Raw genomic sequence first — 25208 nt, 5'->3', positions numbered from 1 at the left:
TTCCGACCACAGTCCACTCTCCGTCCTTTGACGGCTGCTGCGGGGGGCCGGATGACGTGGCCAGCGTATCTTTTCTGGGGGGCTTTGAACCCACCGGATCAGGCTGCACGGGGACCCTTTCCTTCCCCTTCGCCAATTTCTTTTTCCTCTTCTTCGAGGTTGCCTCGATCTCCAAAGCTGGGACCGCCGTCTGCTTCGCGGTTTTCTTAATTGCGGGCCCAGACACCGATCTACCCGGTTGCGATGAAGCCGCAACACCTGCATATGTCCTCGCCTTTGATGGAGGGGGCGGTGCGAGGTCATCAGCCATCGCTTGTTCAGCCGCCTTTGCCGCTTTCCTGCTATCTGCCGCCAGCGGAGGTCTTATGCGCTTTTCCGGCAGCAGACGCTCCTCTAGAGCCTCAAATCTCGCGTTAATCATTGCTCCGACCTGGCGCAAGATATCCGAATCTTGGGGCTGAGCAGGCAGCGACGAGCCCTGAGAGGCCTTCACCTCTTGGAGTTCCCTTTTCAGGGAGTCGAGCTCCGCCTGTAGGCGGGAATTGGCTGCCTGTAGCAATCTCGTCTCCTCAGAGACAGTGTGTTTCTCTAGTAGAGCTACCGACTGCTCAATGTCACCGTGGGCCAATTTCAAGGCCTTTTTGAAAGTGCCCTTGAGATTTGATGACTTGGTCATCACCTTCAGGATTGCAGCCAGGTCATCGGCAATGCGGCGACTGAGAGCCTCGGACGTGTTTGTCTTTGCTGGAATGGGAGGGAGAGGAGCGCTAGCTTGCGCCACTTCAATGCGCTCGGCGCACTCAGCAACCTCCTTCTCGGCCTGCGCCTCCAACTCCCTCTTACGCAACCTCGTCATATCGAATGTGGCCTCGCGCCGAGTGGCGCTTGAACCCGATGGGCGGCCCTTCCCTCTTTTTGAGGTGGTCTTAATAAATGGGGATGTAAAAACCCCTGTGCCATCTTCTGTGTCGGAACCAGAACCACTGGTGTCCAGCGTCCGCTTCCGCCACAGCCTGTCTTTTCCGTCCATTTCAATAATGCTGTTGACAGAACTGGAGCTCGAAAGCAGCACAGCCCTGCCCCGCCTTGTTTTGACACGTGCCGGAGACATACTCCCGTCAGTATCTTCGATATCATAAAAGTTTTCGGAGTCCATGATTGTGTTTTTGCTAAAGTCGTCGTTGATCGGTTCGGAGTTAAAGGACATTTTTGTTCCCACGAGTATGGGGGATATAAAACGTCCATCCGGGCGGTGCCCCCTGCACCCGGATAACCCTTTTACACCATGGAGGTCGGGCGGTATCCATGGGTGTACACAGCTAAAAGCTCACGCTCTCCCGAGCCAAACTGTCCAAGAAGGACAGGAAATCCACGCCGCTGGACTACAACGCGGATTTGAGGGTTTTTGATGAGGTGTCCTTCCTCTCAGGCCAGCCGATTAAGGCAAGCCTCCTGGTCCGTCGTAGCTGCTAGACGTGACAACAACACTACGACGGATAACAGGTTGCCCGACGGGAGGCCGAAGCCTCTAACCAGGCGACAGAAAAACCTGCCGCCCAGCCCGCCGCGCCGCGATTGATACAACCGCCATCCATCGCTGCAAAGCAGCCCGTCGTCCAGTAGGACTAAATCGTCCGCAACCACTGGTCGCCATACCTCGCCGCAAAAGCAGCACTGTTCGAAAACAAACCCAGCAATTTCTCTGCAAAGCAGAGATTGCAACGAGGACGTGGTAGCCCTCGAGTTCCTCCACGCTGATTTTGGTCCGCGCCGGCAAGACCACCGGTACCCCCCATATCTGGGAGGCCTCCCCCTATCCGCCACCTGAGGACGCGCCCGATGGGAGACCAGAAACTCCACACGGGAACCTAACCTAACCTAACCTAACCTAACCTAACCTAACCTAACCTAACCTAACCTAACCTAACCTAACCTAACCTAACCTAACCTAACCTAACCTAACCTAACCTAACCTAACCTAACCTAACCGGGTTCGGGCTGGTGGACGAGGACTCGTATTCCGACGTGGCTAATAGCCACGTACATAGGATCTACACGGACGGCAGCAAGATTGAGGGTCGAGTCGGAGCCGCCCTTTCCGTATGGGAGGGGGAGGCCGAGACGAAGGCCGTCAAGCTTGCTTTGCCGCCGTATTGCACCGTCTACCAGGCCGAACTCCTAGCGCTCCAAAGAGCAGTAATTAGAGCCTGCAAGAGTGGAGTGTCGAAGGTCGGCATCTTCAGCGACTCCAGATCGGCCCTCCAGGCAGTCACACTCGGTTCCCCCCACCCCCTTGCTGTGCAAACAAGGGCGGCCCTCCGAAAAGCTGCTTCGCAGAGGCGGGAGGTCGCTCTGTTTTGGATCAAGGCGCACGCAGGGCTAAGGGGGAACGAAAGAGTGGACCAGTTAGCCAAGGAGGCCGCTCTGGGGTCGAAGAAGAAACCCGACTACGATCTGTGTCCTGTTTCATTCGTCAAGCGTATCCTGAGACAGGATACGATCGGGGAATGGGACAGGAGATATGATGTGGGGGAGACGGCTGGAGGCACGAAGCTCTTTTTCCCAAGCGCTGCTGCTGCATACAAAATAGTACGGAAAATAGACATCACACACCACACCACACAAGCACTGACTGGACACGGTGGATTCGCCTTCTACTTGAACAGATTCAAGCTGAAGGAGAATCCATCGTGCCTGTGTCAGCCCGGAGTCGACGAGACGGTTTCTCACCTGTTGCTCGAGTGTCCGACTTTTGCAAGAGATAGATATGTTATTGAGCAAAAATTGGGCATCGCGATGACGGGTGAGAATCTGCCCGCGGCCCTGGGGGACAAAATGAGGAATGAATTCCTGGAATATTGTAAGTACATTGTTGGGGTGGTAAACAAAAGAAACTGTGATAAGCTGTGATGTTAGGGTTAAGTTTTATTGTTGTGCCGTGTTAATTTGTATATTTATTTGTATTGGTTTTATTTTTATTGTAATGTTTAAATTGTTAATTTTAAAGTGACTTTTAATTATTGTATTTTATTATTATTTTGAAAATTTTATTGTATATTGTAAATTCGTATTTTAAAATTTTATTGTATTTTAATATTATGTGCCCATATTGTAAATAAAGAAAATTGTGTTTATTATTGATTAAAGAAAATAAATGTCTCTAGACTATACTCTAGAGAAAAAGCAGACAACACCCTGCGATGGCGGGTGCTTTTAAAAAAAAAAAAAAAAAAAAAAAAAACCTAACCTAACCTAACCTAACCTAACCTAACCTAACCTAACCTAACCTAACCTAACCTAACCTAACCTAACCTTTTTTTTTTTTTTTTTTTTTTTTTTTATAGTGGAGAATGCATTTAGGCATACCCAGAGCGCTCGGGGAAAGAGCCCTGGGTTATGTCGGACTCACACCGCAGAATGCGGCGACTACCGACTAAACTCCACTGTGTTCCGTCACTCCGCTATATTGGCAGGGTCGCGGGTATTTGGTGTAACCGCATCCGTAACCCCGTCAGCGGCAGCCTATTTTTTATATAGGCCCATCGCGATTAAGACCTGGCTAGTGTTCGCCAGTTCCTCCTTCCTGGGGGGCGGCGTGAACGGAACACGTCTCACGCCGCCTCACCGCACCGGACGATGGATTATGTCCCCGTTCCACCGTCCGGCACCCAACATTAGGGAAGCAAGTCGCGACCGTGTACAGCGGTCGCGACTCGGCGACGGCGCCCAATAAGACGTCGCCGCCGAATAGGATCCGCGTTGGGATCTCCCTCGCGGACCCGCTCTGCTTCCTCCTTCTGCGACATCACATCTTCACAGAATGTGATAGCCGCGCGCCACGATCTGTCGCTGCCAACCATTGCGCGAGCTATGGAAGGCAGGGAGAGATCAGGACCGACGACTGCGACTAGGTGAGCACGGGGCTCGGACCACGCGGGGCACACGGCGAGAGTGTGGTCTGCCGTGTCCTCCGGACTGTCACACCAATGGCAAGCCATTTGCGGCTCCCGCCTGGCGACTTTGCACAAGTACCACCCGAAACAGCCATGTCCGGACAGCACCTGTGTCAGGCGGAAGGTAATTGCCCCATGCCGCCTGTCGCACCACTCGCGTAGGACCGGTCGGATAGCTTCGACCGTCCTCGCTCCTGCGCTGGGCCTCTCGAGCCGGCGTTCCCACTCCCTGAACCGCCGCTCGAGAGCATCCGCCCTCCATTGCTGGACTTGCTCCAGATATGGATTAATTCCATGCGATCTGGACGCGGTGACGCGGCGATAAACGTCCGCCAGCATCTCGGCATCCAGGTCCCACGGGGGCGTCCCAGCCATGACACACACGGCCTCGAAGGACACTGTGCGATATGCCCTCACGACTCTGAGCGCCATGACCCGCTGCGGTCTACGCAAGTATGGTCTGGTACGGACGCTCAAAGAGTCGGCCCAAATGGGCGCACCATAGAGGGCCATGGAGCGAATGACGCCGGTGTATAGACGACGACACGCACCCCCAGCCCCTCTTAGATTCGGGAGCAGACTTCCAAGTGCCCCGGCCACCCCAACAAGACGGGGGGCGAGGCGACGAAAGTGCTCCACAAATGTCCACCGGCTGTCCAGCACGATGCCCAGGTAGCGCAAAGTGGAACCGACGCCGATGGACGTGCCACCCACCTGGATAGCTGAACCAGCAGCCTGCGCCCTTCGACGGCCGCGAAACAAAATTGCCTCTGACTTGTTCAGAGCGACCTCTAAGCCAAGTCGTCTGATTCGGCGCACAACATCCGCCACACCAGCGGTCGCAATGAGGGCTGCCTCCCTGTACGAGGCCCCGCGTGCAGTTACCAGGGTGTCATCCGCGTAGCAAAGCACGCTGACACCCGGTAGATAAGTGGCACGCAGGACCCAGTCGTAGCCGATGTTCCACAGAAGGGGCCCAAGAACCGAGCCCTGTGGAACACCGCACGTCACTTCCTTTTCTTGCCACCCACGACGCGCGGGGTACGCCACAGCCCTCTCCGATAAGTAGGACTGCAACAAGCGCACCATATACCCGGGCACGTTGTGGTAGCGGAGCGCTTCGATCACGCAACTCCACGGCAGAGTGTTGAATGCGTTGGCGATGTCAAGGGACACCGCCAAAAGCACTCCGCCTTCATTATCTGCATGATCAGCGAGGTTCCGCAATTCAGCAATCGCATCGATAGTGGACCTTCCCCGGCGAAATCCAAATTGGTTCTCGCTTAGGTCCGGCCCCACTCCCTCCAGATGGTCGATGAGGCGAGCTGCGAAGACGCGCTCAAAGAGCTTGCTCACCTCATCGAGCAGCACGATCGGCCTATAAGCCGAGGGCGAGTCGCGCGGGCGTCCCTCCTTCTGCAACAGGACCAAGTTCCCGGTCTTCCACCTACGGGGAAATTGGCCCTGTTGGAGGCATTTTGTGAACAGCTGTTCCACCCTGGGTCCAAGAGATTCTAGCGCCAGCACCCAGGCCCGCCCGGGAACACCGTCAGGGCCGGGGGCGGCATTCTTCGCCTTAAGGCGCTCTACTGCCACAGCGAGCTCGTTGCGAGTGACTGGAGGGACATTTTCGTTGTTGAGCTCCTCCTGCGCAGTCATCGTGGGTGCCATCGGTGGGGGAGAATGTCTTCCCCGACTTGGAAACAAGGACGTCACCACTTGCTCCAGAAATCGTGGCTCGAGACTTTGAGACAAGGGCGGGGCCCAAGGGCGAAGCTTTTGCCTCACCCTCTTATACGGCCGACCCCAAGGTTCGCGGTTCAAACTCTCGAGCATCTCTTCCCATGCACGGGTCTTAGCGCTGCTGATGGCGTGCTGCAGAGACACAATGCAGTCCCTATAGACGGCGTATAACCGCGCTTCCTCCTCTTCGTCACGCCGCCTACGGCGCCTGTGCCTGGTGTACGCCCGCCTCGCAGCCACGCATGAAGCACGCAGCTGGGCAACATCGGCGGACCACCAGTACATTTGGCGCCTACGTGGAACCGACCGCACCCTCCGCATGCTCGCGTCGCACACCTGAGACATAGCTTCGGCAAGCCAAGTGGCCTCCTCCTCTACGTTTTCGCCGCCATTCTGCTGCGACGGGAGCCAAGCCTGCACTAAGGCAGCCTCAATGAGGAGCTCCCTATCGAGGCTACTAAGTGCCCAGCGCGGACGACAATCGCCAGGGGGGAATTGACTGGGAGCCGTCGAGGGCGTGGAGACGCTAAACCGGATATAACGGTGATCCGAGAGCGTCTCCACGTCCAAAAGAACCCTCCAGTCTTGTATACGACGAGCGAGAGGGGGGCTCGCAAACGTGACATCTACAATGGATCCACCCCTCTGCCGAACACACGTTAATTCTGCTCCACGGTTTACAACCGTCAGTCCCGACGCAACTGCCCAGTCAGCGAGTGTCGAGCCACGTATATCACTTGCCACGCAGCCCCAAGACACCGACTTGGCGTTCAGGTCCCCGGCCAGAAGCACAGATTGAGGTTGTGCGAAGTCTAGCAGATCCCTCAGCTCAACCAAGAACTGCTCGAAATCGGCGAGGCAGCGGTTCGGCGAGAAGTACGCTCCCACAACGGTGAAGCCATTGACAACCGCCGAGACGCATCCCCGTCGCCTTATGATTTGCTCAAGCTGTGTGTCGCCTTGAGCAACCAGCGCCACCAAGCCGTCCAGATCGCCCACCCAGTTATCCCGGGGGGGCAGATTGTATGGCTCAGACACTACCGCCACGTCAATCTCCCACTCTGCCAGACTCTGATGTAAAAGGTCCTGGGCCCTGGCACAGTGGTTGATGTTGGCCTGTAGGAAACGCAGTGGGGCCATTACTGCGTTTCCATGGCTGCCTCCGTTTGCGGTACCTCATCAGGCACCGGAGCAGAGCGTGATGGCGTTGGAGCGCCATCTTGCTTCCGCATTCCACCTCTTTTAGGCTTCGGGGCCTTACAGGCTGCGCTTCCAAGCCGATGCTCTGCCGGTAGCTTTGCCTCCGTGCATAGGGCGCAGCGAGCGGAGGCGGCATCGCATCCACCAGCTTTATGGCCTGTTTCACTGCAGCGGAAGCAAGTGGCACTCCTGTCCGTCGGCGAGGAGCACGTGGCGCTGACATGGCCCACCTCCAGGCAGCGGTAACAGCGCAGGGGCTTCTGCTCGGTGAGAGAGACTTTCGCCGAAGCCCACCCAACCATTACGCGCCCCGCCTGCGCCAGCTTCTTCGCCGCAGTCACCGGGCAACTAACCCAGGCTGATACAGCACCTCGGGGGCCCGTGCGCAGGCCACCACACTTCACATGCTCCGCGGTACACTCCCCTGCGCGCGATACCGCAGCCGCAATGTCCTCGACTGTGGCCGAGTCATCCAGGCCAGTGATTCGCAAGTCTGCGCACTTGACCGGCCTGGACACCTTAACGTTATCCTCACCGAGGACCTCCCGCAATTTGGCGGCAAGGGAGTCCGCTTCCTTGGTGCTGGAAGCACCGGGGATCTCTAGTATCCTGGCACCAGTGACAGCGCGCTTAAAACGCATTGCACTGATGCCAATTTCGGCGAGGTCTATTCCACGCCGCGCCTCCGTCAAAACACCGGCGTAGGTTACGCCACGCTCCTTCGCACTCGGCTGCAGGGTAAGGACGACAGCCGAGGAATTCGGAGCGTGGAGCTTTCGCGACTTCTTCTTGCGGGACTTAGCCGCAGGCTTCTTCCCTTTCCCCTTATTTTCTTTTCCTCGCTTTCCGACCACAGTCCACTCTCCGTCCTTTGACGGCTGCTGCGGGGGGCCGGATGACGTGGCCAGCGTATCTTTTCTGGGGGGCTTTGAGCCCGCCGGATCAGGCTGCACGGGGACCCTTTCCTTCCCCTTCGCCAATTTCTTTTTCCTCTTCTTCGAGGTTGCCTCGATCTCCAAAGCTGGGACTGCCGTCTGCTTCGCGGTTTTCTTAATTGCGGGCCCAGACACCGATCTACCCGGTTGTGATGAAGCCGCAACACCTGCATATGTCCTCGCCTTTGATGGAGGGGGCGGTGCGAGGTCATCGGCCATCGCTTGTTCAGCCGCCTTTGCCGCTTTCCTGCTATCTGCCGCCAGCGGAGGTCTTATGCGCTTTTCCGGCAGCAGACGCTCCTCTAGAGCCTCAAATCTCGCGTTAATCATTGCTCCGACCTGGCGCAAGATATCCGAATCTTGGGGCTGAGCAGGCAACGACGAGCCCTGAGAGGCCTTCACCTCTTGGAGTTCCCTTTTCAGGGAGTCGAGCTCCGCCTGGAGGCGGGAATTGGCTGCCTGCAGCAATCTCGTCTCCTCAGAGACAGTGTGTTTCTCTAATAGAGCTACCGACTGCTCAATGTCATCGTGGGCCAATTTCAAGGCCTTTTTGAAAGTGCCCTTGAGATTTGATGACTTGGTCATCACCTTCACGATTGCAGCCAGGTCATCGGCAATGCGGCGACTGAGAGCCTCGGACGTGTTTGTCTTTGCTGGAATGGGAGGGAGAGGAGCGCTAGCTTGCGCCACTTCAATGCGCTCGGCGCACTCAGCAACCTCCTTCTCGGCCTGCGCCTCCAACTCCCTCTTACGCAACCTCGTCATATCGAATGTGGCCTCGCGCCGAGTGGCGCTTGAACCCGATGGGCGGCCCTTCCCTCTTTTTGAGGTGGTCTTAATAAATGGGGATGTAAAAACCCCTGTGCCATCTTCTGTGTCGGAACCAGAACCACTGGTGTCCAGCGTCCGCTTCCGCCACAGCCTGTCTTTTCCGTCCATTTCAATAATGCTGTTGACAGAACTGGAGCTCGAAAGCAGCACAGCCCTGCCCCGCCTTGTTTTGACACGTGCCGGAGACATACTCCCGTCAGTATCTTCGATATCATAAAAGTTTTCGGAGTCCATGATTGTGTTTTTGCTAAAGTCGTCGTTGATCGGTTCGGAGTTAAAGGACATTTTTGTTCCCACGAGTATGGGGGATATAAAACGTCCATCCGGGCGGTGCCCCCTGCACCCGGATAACCCTTTTACACCATGGAGGTCGGGCGGTATCCATGGGTGTACACAGCTAAAAGCTCACGCTCTCCCGAGCCAAACTGTCCAAGAAGGACAGGAAATCCACGCCGCTGGACTACAACGCGGATTTGAGGGTTTTTGATGAGGTGTCCTTCCTCTCAGGCCAGCCGATTAAGGCAAGCCTCCTGGTCCGTCGTAGCTGCTAGACGTGACAACAACACTACGACGGATAACAGGTTGCCCGACGGGAGGCCGAAGCCTCTAACCAGGCGACAGAAAAACCTGCCGCCCAGCCCGCCGCGCCGCGATTGATACAACCGCCATCCATCGCTGCAAAGCAGCCCGTCGTCCAGTAGGACTAAATCGTCCGCAACCACTGGTCGCCATACCTCGCCGCAAAAGCAGCACTGTTCGAAAACAAACCCAGCAATTTCTCTGCAAAGCAGAGATTGCAACGAGGACGTGGTAGCCCTCGAGTTCCTCCACGCTGATTTTGGTCCGCGCCGGCAAGACCACCGGTACCCCCCATATCTGGGAGGCCTCCCCCTATCCGCCACCTGAGGACGCGCCCGATGGGAGACCAGAAACTCCACACGGGAACCTAACCTAACCTAACCTAACCTAACCTAACCTAACCTAACCTAACCTAACCTAACCTAACCTAACCTAACCTAACCTAACCTAACCTAACCTAACCTAACCTAACCTAACCTAACCTAACCTAACCTAACCTAACCGGGTTCGGGCTGGTGGACGAGGACTCGTATTCCGACGTGGCTAATAGCCACGTACATAGGATCTACACGGACGGCAGCAAGATTGAGGGTCGAGTCGGAGCCGCCCTTTCCGTATGGGAGGGGGAGGCCGAGACGAAGGCCGTCAAGCTTGCTTTGCCGCCGTATTGCACCGTCTACCAGGCCGAACTCCTAGCGCTCCAAAGAGCAGTAATTAGAGCCTGCAAGAGTGGAGTGTCGAAGGTCGGCATCTTCAGCGACTCCAGATCGGCCCTCCAGGCAGTCACACTCGGTTCCCCCCACCCCCTTGCTGTGCAAACAAGGGCGGCCCTCCGAAAAGCTGCTTCGCAGAGGCGGGAGGTCGCTCTGTTTTGGATCAAGGCGCACGCAGGGCTAAGGGGGAACGAAAGAGTGGACCAGTTAGCCAAGGAGGCCGCTCTGGGGTCGAAGAAGAAACCCGACTACGATCTGTGTCCTGTTTCATTCGTCAAGCGTATCCTGAGACAGGATACGATCGGGGAATGGGACAGGAGATATGATGTGGGGGAGACGGCTGGAGGCACGAAGCTCTTTTTCCCAAGCGCTGCTGCTGCATACAAAATAGTACGGAAAATAGACATCCCATCAAAAACATCCTGTAAAAAACCCAAGTCTCGCAGCTCAGTCTTTCTACCGTCAAAAGTTGTGAGATCCATGTAATACCAAGTCGGTTAATCTATTTAGTGTCTACTTGAAGGACCTTCCGTCTTAAGTTATTACATAAGTTATTATCATGCCAATATTAAAAATATTTAACGTTTTAAACAAATAGATCGACTTGGACATCGCTTGATTTGATTATTAGTATGTATCACACTACACAGCACGACGGGCCAGCGACCAACAGGAACGAGAGTTTCAATCGCGTGAGGCGCGAGAGACTAAAGAATCTAATATAATATTGTAATATTCATTTTGTTTTCATGCGATGTCCAAGTCGATCTATTTGTTTAAAACGTTAAATATTTTTAATATTGGCATGATAATAACTTATGTAATAACTTAAGACGGAAGGTCCTTCAAGTAGACACTAAATAGATTAACCGACTTGGTATTACATGGATCTCACAACTTTTGACGGTAGAAAGACTGAGCTGCGAGACTTGGGTTTTTTACAGGATGTTTTTGATGGGATCTCACTTCTTTTTGTAGAGCCTTTCTTTTTGATACCATCTACTTCTAACGAATTTTGTTAAAGGTCTTATGATATTTTCTTATTTTTATATGTAGTCTTCCTCTTTTTCTTTTCCGGTACTACTTCTTGAGCTTCAGCCACAGTTTTTCTCAAAGCCCACTCCATGTCTCTATGGGCTTTTCTCGGAGGCTTTGATGTCTCAATTTTTGACAAGTCTGGACGGTAAATACTTCTTAATCTGTTGTATTCACAAATTGATGATTCCTGCGCTTTAATACTTCCAAAGTCGACATTAATGAGATGTAAACCGCCCAGACTTGTAACTCTCGAAAGTGCCACGTAAGCTTGACCGGATGTGAACACTGCAGAACCTACATATATCCATCAGCGCATTACTTAGGCTTAGGCCCTGACTTTTATGTATAGTTATAGCATAGGCTATACATATGGGAAATTGTTCGCGATGAACATAAGCTCTATTAATAATTTCAAATTTAGTTTTGACCGGACCAAGCTCGTATGCATTAGGTTCATTATTAACTTTGTAATCCCATATATTTATATGGGATTACAAAGTTATTGATGCAGTTGGTGTATTTGGAAAACTGGACCGAAATTACAAAATATTTAAGTTTTCCCATGATTAAGACACTAAACTCTATATGTATTCCAAATATGAAGCTTCTAAGTCTGCTAGAAGTGCCTTGGACTTTTGATGATCGGTGAGTCAGTGAGTGACAAAATTTAGAAACTTTAACAAGTTGTCATTCTTAAACTACTGGTTCAAATTGACTGAAATTTTGAATATTCCGTGTTTATACAATGCCGGATTAGTTACTGAAGATTCAGGTTTCTTGCTTTATCCACAACCGAATTATAGGGGGTCGAAAAAGGCCCGAATTGCTTCGAGAAAAGGATGGTACGGCCGTGCCGCTTTTTTTTTGCTCGACTTGGCGGGGGCACTGCCGTGCCCCCAGATCACACACCACACCACACAAGCACTGACTGGACACGGTGGATTCGCCTTCTACTTGAACAGATTCAAGCTGAAGGAGAATCCATCGTGCCTGTGTCAGCCCGGAGTCGACGAGACGGTTTCTCACCTGTTGCTCGAGTGTCCGACTTTTGCAAGAGATAGATATGTTATTGAGCAAAAATTGGGCATCGCGATGACGGGTGAGAATCTGCCCGCGGCCCTGGGGGACAAAATGAGGAATGAATTCCTGGAATATTGTAAGTACATTGTTGGGGTGGTAAACAAAAGAAACTGTGATAAGCTGTGATGTTAGGGTTAAGTTTTATTGTTGTGCCGTGTTAATTTGTATATTTATTTGTATTGGTTTTATTTTTATTGTAATGTTTAAATTGTTAATTTTAAAGTGACTTTTAATTATTGTATTTTATTATTATTTTGAAAATTTTATTGTATATTGTAAATTCGTATTTTAAAATTTTATTGTATTTTAATATTATGTGCCCATATTGTAAATAAAGAAAATTGTGTTTATTATTGATTAAAGAAAATAAATGTCTCTAGACTATACTCTAGAGAAAAAGCAGACAACACCCTGCGATGGCGGGTGCTTTTAAAAAAAAAAAAAAAAAAAAAAAAAAAACCTAACCTAACCTAACCTAACCTAACCTAACCTAACCTAACCTAACCTAACCTAACCTAACCTAACCTAACCTAACCTAACCTAACCTAACCTAACCTAACCTAACCTAACCTAACCTAACCTAACCTAACCTAACCTAACCTAACCTAACCTAACCTAACCTAACCTAACCTAACCTAACCTAACCTAACCTAACCTAACCTAACCTAACCTAACCTAACCTAACCTAACCTAACCTAACCTAACCTAACCTAACCTAACCTAACCTAACCTAACCTAACCTAACCTAACCTAACCTAACCTAACCTAACCTAACCTAACCTAACCTAACCTAACCTAACCTAACCTAACCTAACCTAACCTAACCTAACCTAACCTAACCTAACCTAACCTAACCTAAACCTAACCTAACCTAACCTTTTTTTTTTTTTTTTTTTTTTTTTTTTTTTTTTTTTTTTTTTTTTTTTTTTTTTTTTTTTATAGTGGAGAATGCATTTAGGCATACCCAGAGCGCTCGGGGAAAGGGCCCTGGGTTATGTCGGACTCACACCGCAGAATGCGGCGACTACCGACTAAACTCCACTGTGTTCCGTCTCTCCGCTATATTGGCAGGGTCGCGGGTATTTGGTGTAACCGCTTCCGTAACCCCGTCAGCGGCAGCCTATTTTTTATATAGGCCCATCGCGATTAAGACCTGGCTAGTGTTCGCCAGTTCCTCCTTCCTGGGGGGCGGCATGAACGGAACACGTCTCACGCCGCCTCACCGCACCGGACGATGGATTATGTCCCCGTTCCACCGTCCGGCACCCAACATTAGGGAAGCAAGTCGCGACCGTGTACAGCGGTCGCGACTCGGCGACTGCGCCCAATAAGGCGTCGCCGCCGAATAGGATCCGCGTTGGGATCTCCCTCGCGGACCCGCTCTGCTTCCTCCTTCTGCGACATCACATCTTCACAGAATGTGATAGCCGCGCGCCACGATCTGTCGCTGCCAACCATTGCGCGAGCTATGGAAGGCAGGGAGAGATCAGGACCGACGACTGCGACTAGGTGAGCACGGGGCTCGGACCACGCGGGGCACACGGCGAGAGTGTGGTCTGCCGTGTCCTCCGGACTGTCACACCAATGGCAAGCCATTTGCGGCTCCCGCCTGGCGACTTTGCACAAGTACCACCCGAAACAGCCATGTCCGGACAGCACCTGTGTCAGGCGGAAGGTAATTGCCCCATGCCGCCTGTCGCACCACTCGCGTAGGACCGGTCGGATAGCTTCGACCGTCCTCGCTCCTGCGCTGGGCCTCTCGAGCCGGCGTTCCCACTCCCTGAACCGCCGCTCGAGAGCATCCGCCCTCCATTGCTGGACTTGCTCCAGATATGGATTAATTCCATGCGATCTGGACGCGGTGACGCGGCGATAAACGTCCGCCAGCATCTCGGCATCCAGGTCCCACGGGGGCGTCCCAGCCATGACACACACGGCCTCGAAGGACACTGTGCGATATGCCCTCACGACTCTGAGCGCCATGACCCGCTGCGGTCTACGCAAGTATGGTCTGGTACGGACGCTCAAAGAGTCGGCCCAAATGGGCGCACCATAGAGGGCCATGGAGCGAATGACGCCGGTGTATAGACGACGACACGCACCCCCAGCCCCTCTTAGATTCGGGAGCAGACTTCCAAGTGCCCCGGCCACCCCAACAAGACGGGGGGCGAGGCGACGAAAGTGCTCCACAAATGTCCACCGGCTGTCCAGCACGATGCCCAGGTAGCGCAAAGTGGAACCGACGCCGATGGACGTGCCACCCACCTGGATAGCTGAACCAGCAGCCTGCGCCCTTCGACGGCCGCGAAACAAAATTGCCTCTGACTTGTTCAGAGCGACCTCTAAGCCAAGTCGTCTGATTCGGCGCACAACATCCGCCACACCAGCGGTCGCAATGAGGGCTGCCTCCCTGTACGAGGCCCCGCGTGCAGTTACCAGGGTGTCATCCGCGTAGCAAAGCACGCTGACACCCGGTAGATAAGTGGCACGCAGGACCCAGTCGTAGCCGATGTTCCACAGAAGGGGCCCAAGAACCGAGCCCTGTGGAACACCGCACGTCACTTCCTTTTCTTGCCACCCACGACGCGCGGGGTACGCCACAGCCCTCTCCGATAAGTAGGACTGCAACAAGCGCACCATATACCCGGGCACGTTGTGGTAGCGGAGCGCTTCGATCACGCAACTCCACGGCAGAGTGTTGAATGCGTTGGCGATGTCAAGGGACACCGCCAAAAGCACTCCGCCTTCATTATCTGCATGATCAGCGAGGTTCCGCAATTCAGCAATCGCATCGATAGTGGACCTTCCCCGGCGAAATCCAAATTGGTTCTCGCTTAGGTCCGGCCCCACTCCCTCCAGATGGTCGATGAGGCGAGCTGCGAAGACGCGCTCAAAGAGCTTGCTCACCTCATCGAGCAGCACGATCGGCCTATAAGCCGAGGGCGAGTCGCGCGGGCGTCCCTCCTTCTGCAACAGGACCAAGTTCCCGGTCTTCCACCTACGGGGAAATTGGCCCTGTTGGAGGCATTTTGTGAACAGCTGTTCCACCCTGGGTCCAAGAGATTCTAGCGCCAGCACCCAGGCCCGCCCGGGAACACCGTCAGGGCCGGGGGCGGCATTCTTCGCCTTAAGGCGCTCTACTGCCACAGCGAGCTCGTTGCGAGTGACTGGAGGGACATTTTCGTTGTTGAGCTCCTCCTGCGCAGTCATCGTGGGTGCCATCGGTGGGGGAGAATGTCTTCCCCGACTTGGAAACAAGGACGTCACCACTTGCTCCAGAAATCGTGGCTCGAGACTTTGAGACAAGGGCGGGGCCCAAGGGCGAAGCTTTTGCCTCACCCTCTTATACGGCCGACCCCAAGGTTCGCGGTTCAAACTCTCGAGCATCTCTTCCCATGCACGGGTCTTAGCGCTGCTGATGGCGTGCTGCAGAGACACAATGCAGTCCCTATAGACGGCGTATAACCGCGCTTCCTCCTCTTCGTCACGCCGCCTACGGCGCCTGTGCCTGGTGTACGCCCGCCTCGCAGCCACGCATGAAGCACGCAGCTGGGCAACATCGGCGGACCACCAGTACATTTGGCGCCTACGTGGAACCGACCGCACCCTCCGCATGCTCGCGTCGCACACCTGAGACATAGCTTCGGCAAGCCAAGTGGCCTCCTCCTCTACGTTTTCGCCGCCATTCTGCTGCGACGGGAGCCAAGCCTGCACTAAGGCAGCCTCAATGAGGAGCTCCCTATCGAGGCTACTAAGTGCCCAGCGCGGACGACAATCGCCAGGGGGGAATTGACTGGGAGCCGTCGAGGGCGTGGAGACGCTAAACCGGATATAACGGTGATCCGAGAGCGTCTCCACGTCCAAAAGAACCCTCCAGTCTTGTATACGACGAGCGAGAGGGGGGCTCGCAAACGTGACATCTACAATGGATCCACCCCTCTGCCGAACACACGTTAATTCTGCTCCACGGTTTACAACCGTCAGTCCCGACGCAACTGCCCAGTCAGCGAGTGTCGAGCCACGTATATCACTTGCCACGCAGCCCCAAGACACCGACTTGGCGTTCAGGTCCCCGGCCAGAAGCACAGATTGAGGTTGTGCGAAGTCTAGCAGATCCCTCAGCTCAACCAAGAACTGCTCGAAATCGGCGAGGCAGCGGTTCGGCGAGAAGTACGCTCCCACAACGGTGAAGCCATTGACAACCGCCGAGACGCATCCCCGTCGCCTTATGATTTGCTCAAGCTGTGTGTCGCCTTGAGCAACCAGCGCCACCAAGCCGTCCAGATCGCCCACCCAGTTATCCCGGGGGGGCAGATTGTATGGCTCAGACACTACCGCCACGTCAATCTCCCACTCTGCCAGACTCTGATGTAAAAGGTCCTGGGCCCTGGCACAGTGGTTGATGTTGGCCTGTAGGAAACGCAGTGGGGCCATTACTGCGTTTCCATGGCTGCCTCCGTTTGCGGTACCTCATCAGGCACCGGAGCAGAGCGTGATGGCGTTGGAGCGCCATCTTGCTTCCGCATTCCACCTCTTTTAGGCTTCGGGGCCTTACAGGCTGCGCTTCCAAGCCGATGCTCTGCCGGTAGCTTTGCCTCCGTGCATAGGGCGCAGCGAGCGGAGGCGGCATCGCATCCACCAGCTTTATGGCCTGTTTCACTGCAGCGGAAGCAAGTGGCACTCCTGTCCGTCGGCGAGGAGCACGTGGCGCTGACATGGCCCACCTCCAGGCAGCGGTAACAGCGCAGGGGCTTCTGCTCGGTGAGAGAGACTTTCGCCGAAGCCCACCCAACCATTACGCGCCCCGCCTGCGCCAGCTTCTTCGCCGCAGTCACCGGGCAACTAACCCAGGCTGATACAGCACCTCGGGGGCCCGTGCGCAGGCCACCACACTTCACATGCTCCGCGGTACACTCCCCTGCGCGCGATACCGCAGCCGCAATGTCCTCGACTGTGGCCGAGTCATCCAGGCCAGTGATTCGCAAGTCTGCGCACTTGACCGGCCTGGACACCTTAACGTTATCCTCACCGAGGACCTCCCGCAATTTGGCGGCAAGGGAGTCCGCTTCCTTGGTGCTGGAAGCACCGGGGATCTCTAGTATCCTGGCACCAGTGACAGCGCGCTTAAAACGCATTGCACTGATGCCAATTTCGGCGAGGTCTATTCCACGCCGCGCCTCCGTCAAAACACCGGCGTAGGTTACGCCACGCTCCTTCGCACTCGGCTGCAGGGTAAGGACGACAGCCGAGGAATTCGGAGCGTGGAGCTTTCGCGACTTCTTCTTGCGGGACTTAGCCGCAGGCTTCTTCCCTTTCCCCTTATTTTCTTTTCCTCGCTTTCCGACCACAGTCCACTCTCCGTCCTTTGACGGCTGCTGCGGGGGGCCGGATGACGTGGCCAGCGTATCTTTTCTGGGGGGCTTTGAGCCCGCCGGATCAGGCTGCACGGGGACCCTTTCCTTCCCCTTCGCCAATTTCTTTTTCCTCTTCTTCGAGGTTGCCTCGATCTCCAAAGCTGGGACTGCCGTCTGCTTCGCGGTTTTCTTAATTGCGGGCCCAGACACCGATCTACCCGGTTGTGATGAAGCCGCAACACCTGCATATGTCCTCGCCTTTGATGGAGGGGGCGGTGCGAGGTCATCGGCCATCGCTTGTTCAGCCGCCTTTGCCGCTTTCCTGCTATCTGCCGCCAGCGGAGGTCTTATGCGCTTTTCCGGCAGCAGACGCTCCTCTAGAGCCTCAAATCTCGCGTTAATCATTGCTCCGACCTGGCGCAAGATATCCGAATCTTGGGGCTGAGCAGGCAACGACGAGCCCTGAGAGGCCTTCACCTCTTGGAGTTCCCTTTTCAGGGAGTCGAGCTCCGCCTGGAGGCGGGAATTGGCTGCCTGCAGCAATCTCGTCTCCTCAGAGACAGTGTGTTTCTCTAATAGAGCTACCGACTGCTCAATGTCATCGTGGGCCAATTTCAAGGCCTTTTTGAAAGTGCCCTTGAGATTTGATGACTTGGTCATCACCTTCACGATTGCAGCCAGGTCATCGGCAATGCGGCGACTGAGAGCCTCGGACGTGTTTGTCTTTGCTGGAATGGGAGGGAGAGGAGCGCTAGCTTGCGCCACTTCAATGCGCTCGGCGCACTCAGCAACCTCCTTCTCGGCCTGCGCCTCCAACTCCCTCTTACGCAACCTCGTCATATCGAATGTGGCCTCGCGCCGAGTGGCGCTTGAACCCGATGGGCGGCCCTTCCCTCTTTTTGAGGTGGTCTTAATAAATGGGGATGTAAAAACCCCTGTGCCATCTTCTGTGTCGGAACCAGAACCACTGGTGTCCAGCGTCCGCTTCCGCCACAGCCTGTCTTTTCCGTCCATTTCAATAATGCTGTTGACAGAACTGGAGCTCGAAAGCAGCACAGCCCTGCCCCGCCTTGTTTTGACACGTGCCGGAGACATACTCCCGTCAGTATCTTCGATATCATAAAAGTTTTCGGAGTCCATGATTGTGTTTTTGCTAAAGTCGTCGTTGATCGGTTCGGAGTTAAAGGACATTTTTGTTCCCACGAGTATGGGGGATATAAAACGTCCATCCGGGCGGTGCCCCCTGCACCCGGATAACCCTTTTACACCATGGAGGTCGGGCGGTATCCATGGGTGTACACAGCTAAAAGCTCACGCTCTCCCGAGCCAAACTGTCCAAGAAGGACAGGAAATCCACGCCGCTGGACTACAACGCGGATTTGAGGGTTTTTGATGAGGTGTCCTTCCTCTCAGGCCAGCCGATTAAGGCAAGCCTCCTGGTCCGTCGTAGCTGCTAGACGTGACAACAACACTACGACGGATAACAGGTTGCCCGACGGGAGGCCGAAGCCTCTAACCAGGCGACAGAAAAACCTGCCGCCCAGCCCGCCGCGCCGCGATTGATACAACCGCCATCCATCGCTGCAAAGCAGCCCGTCGTCCAGTAGGACTAAATCGTCCGCAACCACTGGTCGCCATACCTCGCCGCAAAAGCAGCACTGTTCGAAAACAAACCCAGCAATTTCTCTGCAAAGCAGAGATTGCAACGAGGACGTGGTAGCCCTCGAGTTCCTCCACGCTGATTTTGGTCCGCGCCGGCAAGACCACCGGTACCCCCCATATCTGGGAGGCCTCCCCCTATCCGCCACCTGAGGACGCGCCCGATGGGAGACCAGAAACTCCACACGGGAACCTAACCTAACCTAACCTAACCTAACCTAACCTAACCTAACCTAACCTAACCTAACCTAACCTAACCTAACCTAACCTAACCTAACCTAACCTAACCTAACCTAACCTAACCTAACCTAACCTAACCTAACCTAACCGGGTTCGGGCTGGTGGACGAGGACTCGTATTCCGACGTGGCTAATAGCCACGTACATAGGATCTACACGGACGGCAGCAAGATTGAGGGTCGAGTCGGAGCCGCCCTTTCCGTATGGGAGGGGGAGGCCGAGACGAAGGCCGTCAAGCTTGCTTTGCCGCCGTATTGCACCGTCTACCAGGCCGAACTCCTAGCGCTCCAAAGAGCAGTAATTAGAGCCTGCAAGAGTGGAGTGTCGAAGGTCGGCATCTTCAGCGACTCCAGATCGGCCCTCCAGGCAGTCACACTCGGTTCCCCCCACCCCCTTGCTGTGCAAACAAGGGCGGCCCTCCGAAAAGCTGCTTCGCAGAGGCGGGAGGTCGCTCTGTTTTGGATCAAGGCGCACGCAGGGCTAAGGGGGAACGAAAGAGTGGACCAGTTAGCCAAGGAGGCCGCTCTGGGGTCGAAGAAGAAACCCGACTACGATCTGTGTCCTGTTTCATTCGTCAAGCGTATCCTGAGACAGGATACGATCGGGGAATGGGACAGGAGATATGATGTGGGGGAGACGGCTGGAGGCACGAAGCTCTTTTTCCCAAGCGCTGCTGCTGCATACAAAATAGTACGGAAAATAGACATCACACACCACACCACACAAGCACTGACTGGACACGGTGGATTCGCCTTCTACTTGAACAGATTCAAGCTGAAGGAGAATCCATCGTGCCTGTGTCAGCCCGGAGTCGACGAGACGGTTTCTCACCTGTTGCTCGAGTGTCCGACTTTTGCAAGAGATAGATATGTTATTGAGCAAAAATTGGGCATCGCGATGACGGGTGAGAATCTGCCCGCGGCCCTGGGGGACAAAATGAGGAATGAATTCCTGGAATATTGTAAGTACATTGTTGGGGTGGTAAACAAAAGAAACTGTGATAAGCTGTGATGTTAGGGTTAAGTTTTATTGTTGTGCCGTGTTAATTTGTATATTTATTTGTATTGGTTTTATTTTTATTGTAATGTTTAAATTGTTAATTTTAAAGTGACTTTTAATTATTGTATTTTATTATTATTTTGAAAATTTTATTGTATATTGTAAATTCGTATTTTAAAATTTTATTGTATTTTAATATTATGTGCCCATATTGTAAATAAAGAAAATTGTGTTTATTATTGATTAAAGAAAATAAATGTCTCTAGACTATACTCTAGAGAAAAAGCAGACAACACCCTGCGATGGCGGGTGCTTTTAAAAAAAAAAAAAAAAAAAAAAAAAAAACCTAACCTAACCTAACCTAACCTAACCTAACCTAACCTAACCTAACCTAACCTAACCTAACCTAACCTAACCTAACCTAACCTAACCTAACCTAACCTAACCTAACCTAACCTAACCTAACCTAACCTAACCTAACCTAACCTAACCTAACCTAACCTAACCTAACCTAACCTAACCTAACCTAACCTAACCTAACCTAACCTAACCTAACCTAACCTAACCTAACCTAACCTAACCTAACCTAACCTAACCTAACCTAACCTAACCTAACCTAACCTAACCTAACCTAACCTAACCTAACCTAACCTAACCTAACCTAACCTAACCTAACCTAACCTAACCTAACCTAACCTAACCTAACCTAACCTAACCTAACCTAACCTAACCTAACCTAACCTAACCTAACCTAACCTAACCTAACCTAACCTAACCTAACCTAACCTAACCTAAACCTAACCTAACCTAACCTTTTTTTTTTTTTTTTTTTTTTTTTTTTTTTTTTTTTTTTTTTTTTTTTTTTTTTTTTTTTATAGTGGAGAATGCATTTAGGCATACCCAGAGCGCTCGGGGAAAGGGCCCTGGGTTATGTCGGACTCACACCGCAGAATGCGGCGACTACCGACTAAACTCCACTGTGTTCCGTCTCTCCGCTATATTGGCAGGGTCGCGGGTATTTGGTGTAACCGCTTCCGTAACCCCGTCAGCGGCAGCCTATTTTTTATATAGGCCCATCGCGATTAAGACCTGGCTAGTGTTCGCCAGTTCCTCCTTCCTGGGGGGCGGCATGAACGGAACACGTCTCACGCCGCCTCACCGCACCGGACGATGGATTATGTCCCCGTTCCACCGTCCGGCACCCAACATTAGGGAAGCAAGTCGCGACCGTGTACAGCGGTCGCGACTCGGCGACTGCGCCCAATAAGGCGTCGCCGCCGAATAGGATCCGCGTTGGGATCTCCCTCGCGGACCCGCTCTGCTTCCTCCTTCTGCGACATCACATCTTCACAGAATGTGATAGCCGCGCGCCACGATCTGTCGCTGCCAACCATTGCGCGAGCTATGGAAGGCAGGGAGAGATCAGGACCGACGACTGCGACTAGGTGAGCACGGGGCTCGGACCACGCGGGGCACACGGCGAGAGTGTGGTCTGCCGTGTCCTCCGGACTGTCACACCAATGGCAAGCCATTTGCGGCTCCCGCCTGGCGACTTTGCACAAGTACCACCCGAAACAGCCATGTCCGGACAGCACCTGTGTCAGGCGGAAGGTAATTGCCCCATGCCGCCTGTCGCACCACTCGCGTAGGACCGGTCGGATAGCTTCGACCGTCCTCGCTCCTGCGCTGGGCCTCTCGAGCCGGCGTTCCCACTCCCTGAACCGCCGCTCGAGAGCATCCGCCCTCCATTGCTGGACTTGCTCCAGATATGGATTAATTCCATGCGATCTGGACGCGGTGACGCGGCGATAAACGTCCGCCAGCATCTCGGCATCCAGGTCCCACGGGGGCGTCCCAGCCATGACACACACGGCCTCGAAGGACACTGTGCGATATGCCCTCACGACTCTGAGCGCCATGACCCGCTGCGGTCTACGCAAGTATGGTCTGGTACGGACGCTCAAAGAGTCGGCCCAAATGGGCGCACCATAGAGGGCCATGGAGCGAATGACGCCGGTGTATAGACGACGACACGCACCCCCAGCCCCTCTTAGATTCGGGAGCAGACTTCCAAGTGCCCCGGCCACCCCAACAAGACGGGGGGCGAGGCGACGAAAGTGCTCCACAAATGTCCACCGGCTGTCCAGCACGATGCCCAGGTAGCGCAAAGTGGAACCGACGCCGATGGACGTGCCACCCACCTGGATAGCTGAACCAGCAGCCTGCGCCCTTCGACGGCCGCGAAACAAAATTGCCTCTGACTTGTTCAGAGCGACCTCTAAGCCAAGTCGTCTGATTCGGCGCACAACATCCGCCACACCAGCGGTCGCAATGAGGGCTGCCTCCCTGTACGAGGCCCCGCGTGCAGTTACCAGGGTGTCATCCGCGTAGCAAAGCACGCTGACACCCGGTAGATAAGTGGCACGCAGGACCCAGTCGTAGCCGATGTTCCACAGAAGGGGCCCAAGAACCGAGCCCTGTGGAACACCGCACGTCACTTCCTTTTCTTGCCACCCACGACGCGCGGGGTACGCCACAGCCCTCTCCGATAAGTAGGACTGCAACAAGCGCACCATATACCCGGGCACGTTGTGGTAGCGGAGCGCTTCGATCACGCAACTCCACGGCAGAGTGTTGAATGCGTTGGCGATGTCAAGGGACACCGCCAAAAGCACTCCGCCTTCATTATCTGCATGATCAGCGAGGTTCCGCAATTCAGCAATCGCATCGATAGTGGACCTTCCCCGGCGAAATCCAAATTGGTTCTCGCTTAGGTCCGGCCCCACTCCCTCCAGATGGTCGATGAGGCGAGCTGCGAAGACGCGCTCAAAGAGCTTGCTCACCTCATCGAGCAGCACGATCGGCCTATAAGCCGAGGGCGAGTCGCGCGGGCGTCCCTCCTTCTGCAACAGGACCAAGTTCCCGGTCTTCCACCTACGGGGAAATTGGCCCTGTTGGAGGCATTTTGTGAACAGCTGTTCCACCCTGGGTCCAAGAGATTCTAGCGCCAGCACCCAGGCCCGCCCGGGAACACCGTCAGGGCCGGGGGCGGCATTCTTCGCCTTAAGGCGCTCTACTGCCACAGCGAGCTCGTTGCGAGTGACTGGAGGGACATTTTCGTTGTTGAGCTCCTCCTGCGCAGTCATCGTGGGTGCCATCGGTGGGGGAGAATGTCTTCCCCGACTTGGAAACAAGGACGTCACCACTTGCTCCAGAAATCGTGGCTCGAGACTTTGAGACAAGGGCGGGGCCCAAGGGCGAAGCTTTTGCCTCACCCTCTTATACGGCCGACCCCAAGGTTCGCGGTTCAAACTCTCGAGCATCTCTTCCCATGCACGGGTCTTAGCGCTGCTGATGGCGTGCTGCAGAGACACAATGCAGTCCCTATAGACGGCGTATAACCGCGCTTCCTCCTCTTCGTCACGCCGCCTACGGCGCCTGTGCCTGGTGTACGCCCGCCTCGCAGCCACGCATGAAGCACGCAGCTGGGCAACATCGGCGGACCACCAGTACATTTGGCGCCTACGTGGAACCGACCGCACCCTCCGCATGCTCGCGTCGCACACCTGAGACATAGCTTCGGCAAGCCAAGTGGCCTCCTCCTCTACGTTTTCGCCGCCATTCTGCTGCGACGGGAGCCAAGCCTGCACTAAGGCAGCCTCAATGAGGAGCTCCCTATCGAGGCTACTAAGTGCCCAGCGCGGACGACAATCGCCAGGGGGGAATTGACTGGGAGCCGTCGAGGGCGTGGAGACGCTAAACCGGATATAACGGTGATCCGAGAGCGTCTCCACGTCCAAAAGAACCCTCCAGTCTTGTATACGACGAGCGAGAGGGGGGCTCGCAAACGTGACATCTACAATGGATCCACCCCTCTGCCGAACACACGTTAATTCTGCTCCACGGTTTACAACCGTCAGTCCCGACGCAACTGCCCAGTCAGCGAGTGTCGAGCCACGTATATCACTTGCCACGCAGCCCCAAGACACCGACTTGGCGTTCAGGTCCCCGGCCAGAAGCACAGATTGAGGTTGTGCGAAGTCTAGCAGATCCCTCAGCTCAACCAAGAACTGCTCGAAATCGGCGAGGCAGCGGTTCGGCGAGAAGTACGCTCCCACAACGGTGAAGCCATTGACAACCGCCGAGACGCATCCCCGTCGCCTTATGATTTGCTCAAGCTGTGTGTCGCCTTGAGCAACCAGCGCCACCAAGCCGTCCAGATCGCCCACCCAGTTATCCCGGGGGGGCAGATTGTATGGCTCAGACACTACCGCCACGTCAATCTCCCACTCTGCCAGACTCTGATGTAAAAGGTCCTGGGCCCTGGCACAGTGGTTGATGTTGGCCTGTAGGAAACGCAGTGGGGCCATTACTGCGTTTCCATGGCTGCCTCCGTTTGCGGTACCTCATCAGGCACCGGAGCAGAGCGTGATGGCGTTGGAGCGCCATCTTGCTTCCGCATTCCACCTCTTTTAGGCTTCGGGGCCTTACAGGCTGCGCTTCCAAGCCGATGCTCTGCCGGTAGCTTTGCCTCCGTGCATAGGGCGCAGCGAGCGGAGGCGGCATCGCATCCACCAGCTTTATGGCCTGTTTCACTGCAGCGGAAGCAAGTGGCACTCCTGTCCGTCGGCGAGGAGCACGTGGCGCTGACATGGCCCACCTCCAGGCAGCGGTAACAGCGCAGGGGCTTCTGCTCGGTGAGAGAGACTTTCGCCGAAGCCCACCCAACCATTACGCGCCCCGCCTGCGCCAGCTTCTTCGCCGCAGTCACCGGGCAACTAACCCAGGCTGATACAGCACCTCGGGGGCCCGTGCGCAGGCCACCACACTTCACATGCTCCGCGGTACACTCCCCTGCGCGCGATACCGCAGCCGCAATGTCCTC

At 54.6% G+C, this 25208-nt stretch overlaps 3 protein-coding genes across 3 annotated transcripts; all 3 read right to left on the bottom strand.

The window, feature by feature from the left end:
- Positions 1–4960: 4960 nt before the first annotated feature.
- On the bottom strand, positions 4961–6836 carry LOC149903719 (uncharacterized). The gene is made up of 2 exons (XM_090108944.1): positions 6004–6836; positions 4961–5024 (listed from the first exon to the last, which is right to left on the bottom strand). The coding sequence occupies exons 1-2, from the start codon at positions 6834–6836 to the stop codon at positions 4961–4963; spliced, it is 897 nt and encodes a 298-aa protein (XP_089965070.1).
- A 4145-nt stretch (positions 6837–10981) lies between these two features.
- Positions 10982–16506, bottom strand: LOC149903718 (uncharacterized). Its single transcript, XM_090108943.1, has 2 exons — positions 15663–16506; positions 10982–11286 (listed from the first exon to the last, which is right to left on the bottom strand). The coding sequence occupies exons 1-2, from the start codon at positions 16504–16506 to the stop codon at positions 10982–10984; spliced, it is 1149 nt and encodes a 382-aa protein (XP_089965069.1).
- Positions 16507–22817: 6311 nt separating this feature from the next.
- LOC149903717 (uncharacterized) lies at positions 22818–24693 on the bottom strand. The gene is made up of 2 exons (XM_090108942.1): positions 23861–24693; positions 22818–22881 (listed from the first exon to the last, which is right to left on the bottom strand). Exons 1-2 carry the CDS (start codon positions 24691–24693, stop codon positions 22818–22820), a joined length of 897 nt encoding a protein of 298 aa, XP_089965068.1.
- Positions 24694–25208: the final 515 nt, after the last annotated feature.

This window comes from Colias eurytheme, chromosome 13 (assembly GCF_061535395.1).
Source record: "Colias eurytheme isolate Ceu_HAF_F1 chromosome 13, ilColEury1 Martin Lab GWU primary, whole genome shotgun sequence".
NCBI classification, from domain to species: Eukaryota; Metazoa; Arthropoda; class Insecta; order Lepidoptera; family Pieridae; genus Colias; species Colias eurytheme.
This window is presented reverse-complemented; position numbering and strand designations above follow the sequence as displayed.

Coding starts and splice junctions, on each gene's coding strand:
- LOC149903719 (XM_090108944.1), bottom strand. CDS start 6,836: ATGGCCCCACTGCGTTTCCTACAGGCCAACATCAACCACTGTGCCAGG. Junction 5,025..6,003: donor GCGAGCATGCGGAGGGTGCG/GTCGGTTCCACG, acceptor CGCTTGTTGCAG/TCCTACTTATCGGAGAGGGC.
- LOC149903718 (XM_090108943.1), bottom strand. CDS start 16,506: ATGGCCCCACTGCGTTTCCTACAGGCCAACATCAACCACTGTGCCAGG. Junction 11,287..15,662: donor GAGGGTGCGGTCGGTTCCAC/GTAGGCGCCAAA, acceptor GGATATATGTAG/GTTCTGCAGTGTTCACATCC.
- LOC149903717 (XM_090108942.1), bottom strand. CDS start 24,693: ATGGCCCCACTGCGTTTCCTACAGGCCAACATCAACCACTGTGCCAGG. Junction 22,882..23,860: donor GCGAGCATGCGGAGGGTGCG/GTCGGTTCCACG, acceptor CGCTTGTTGCAG/TCCTACTTATCGGAGAGGGC.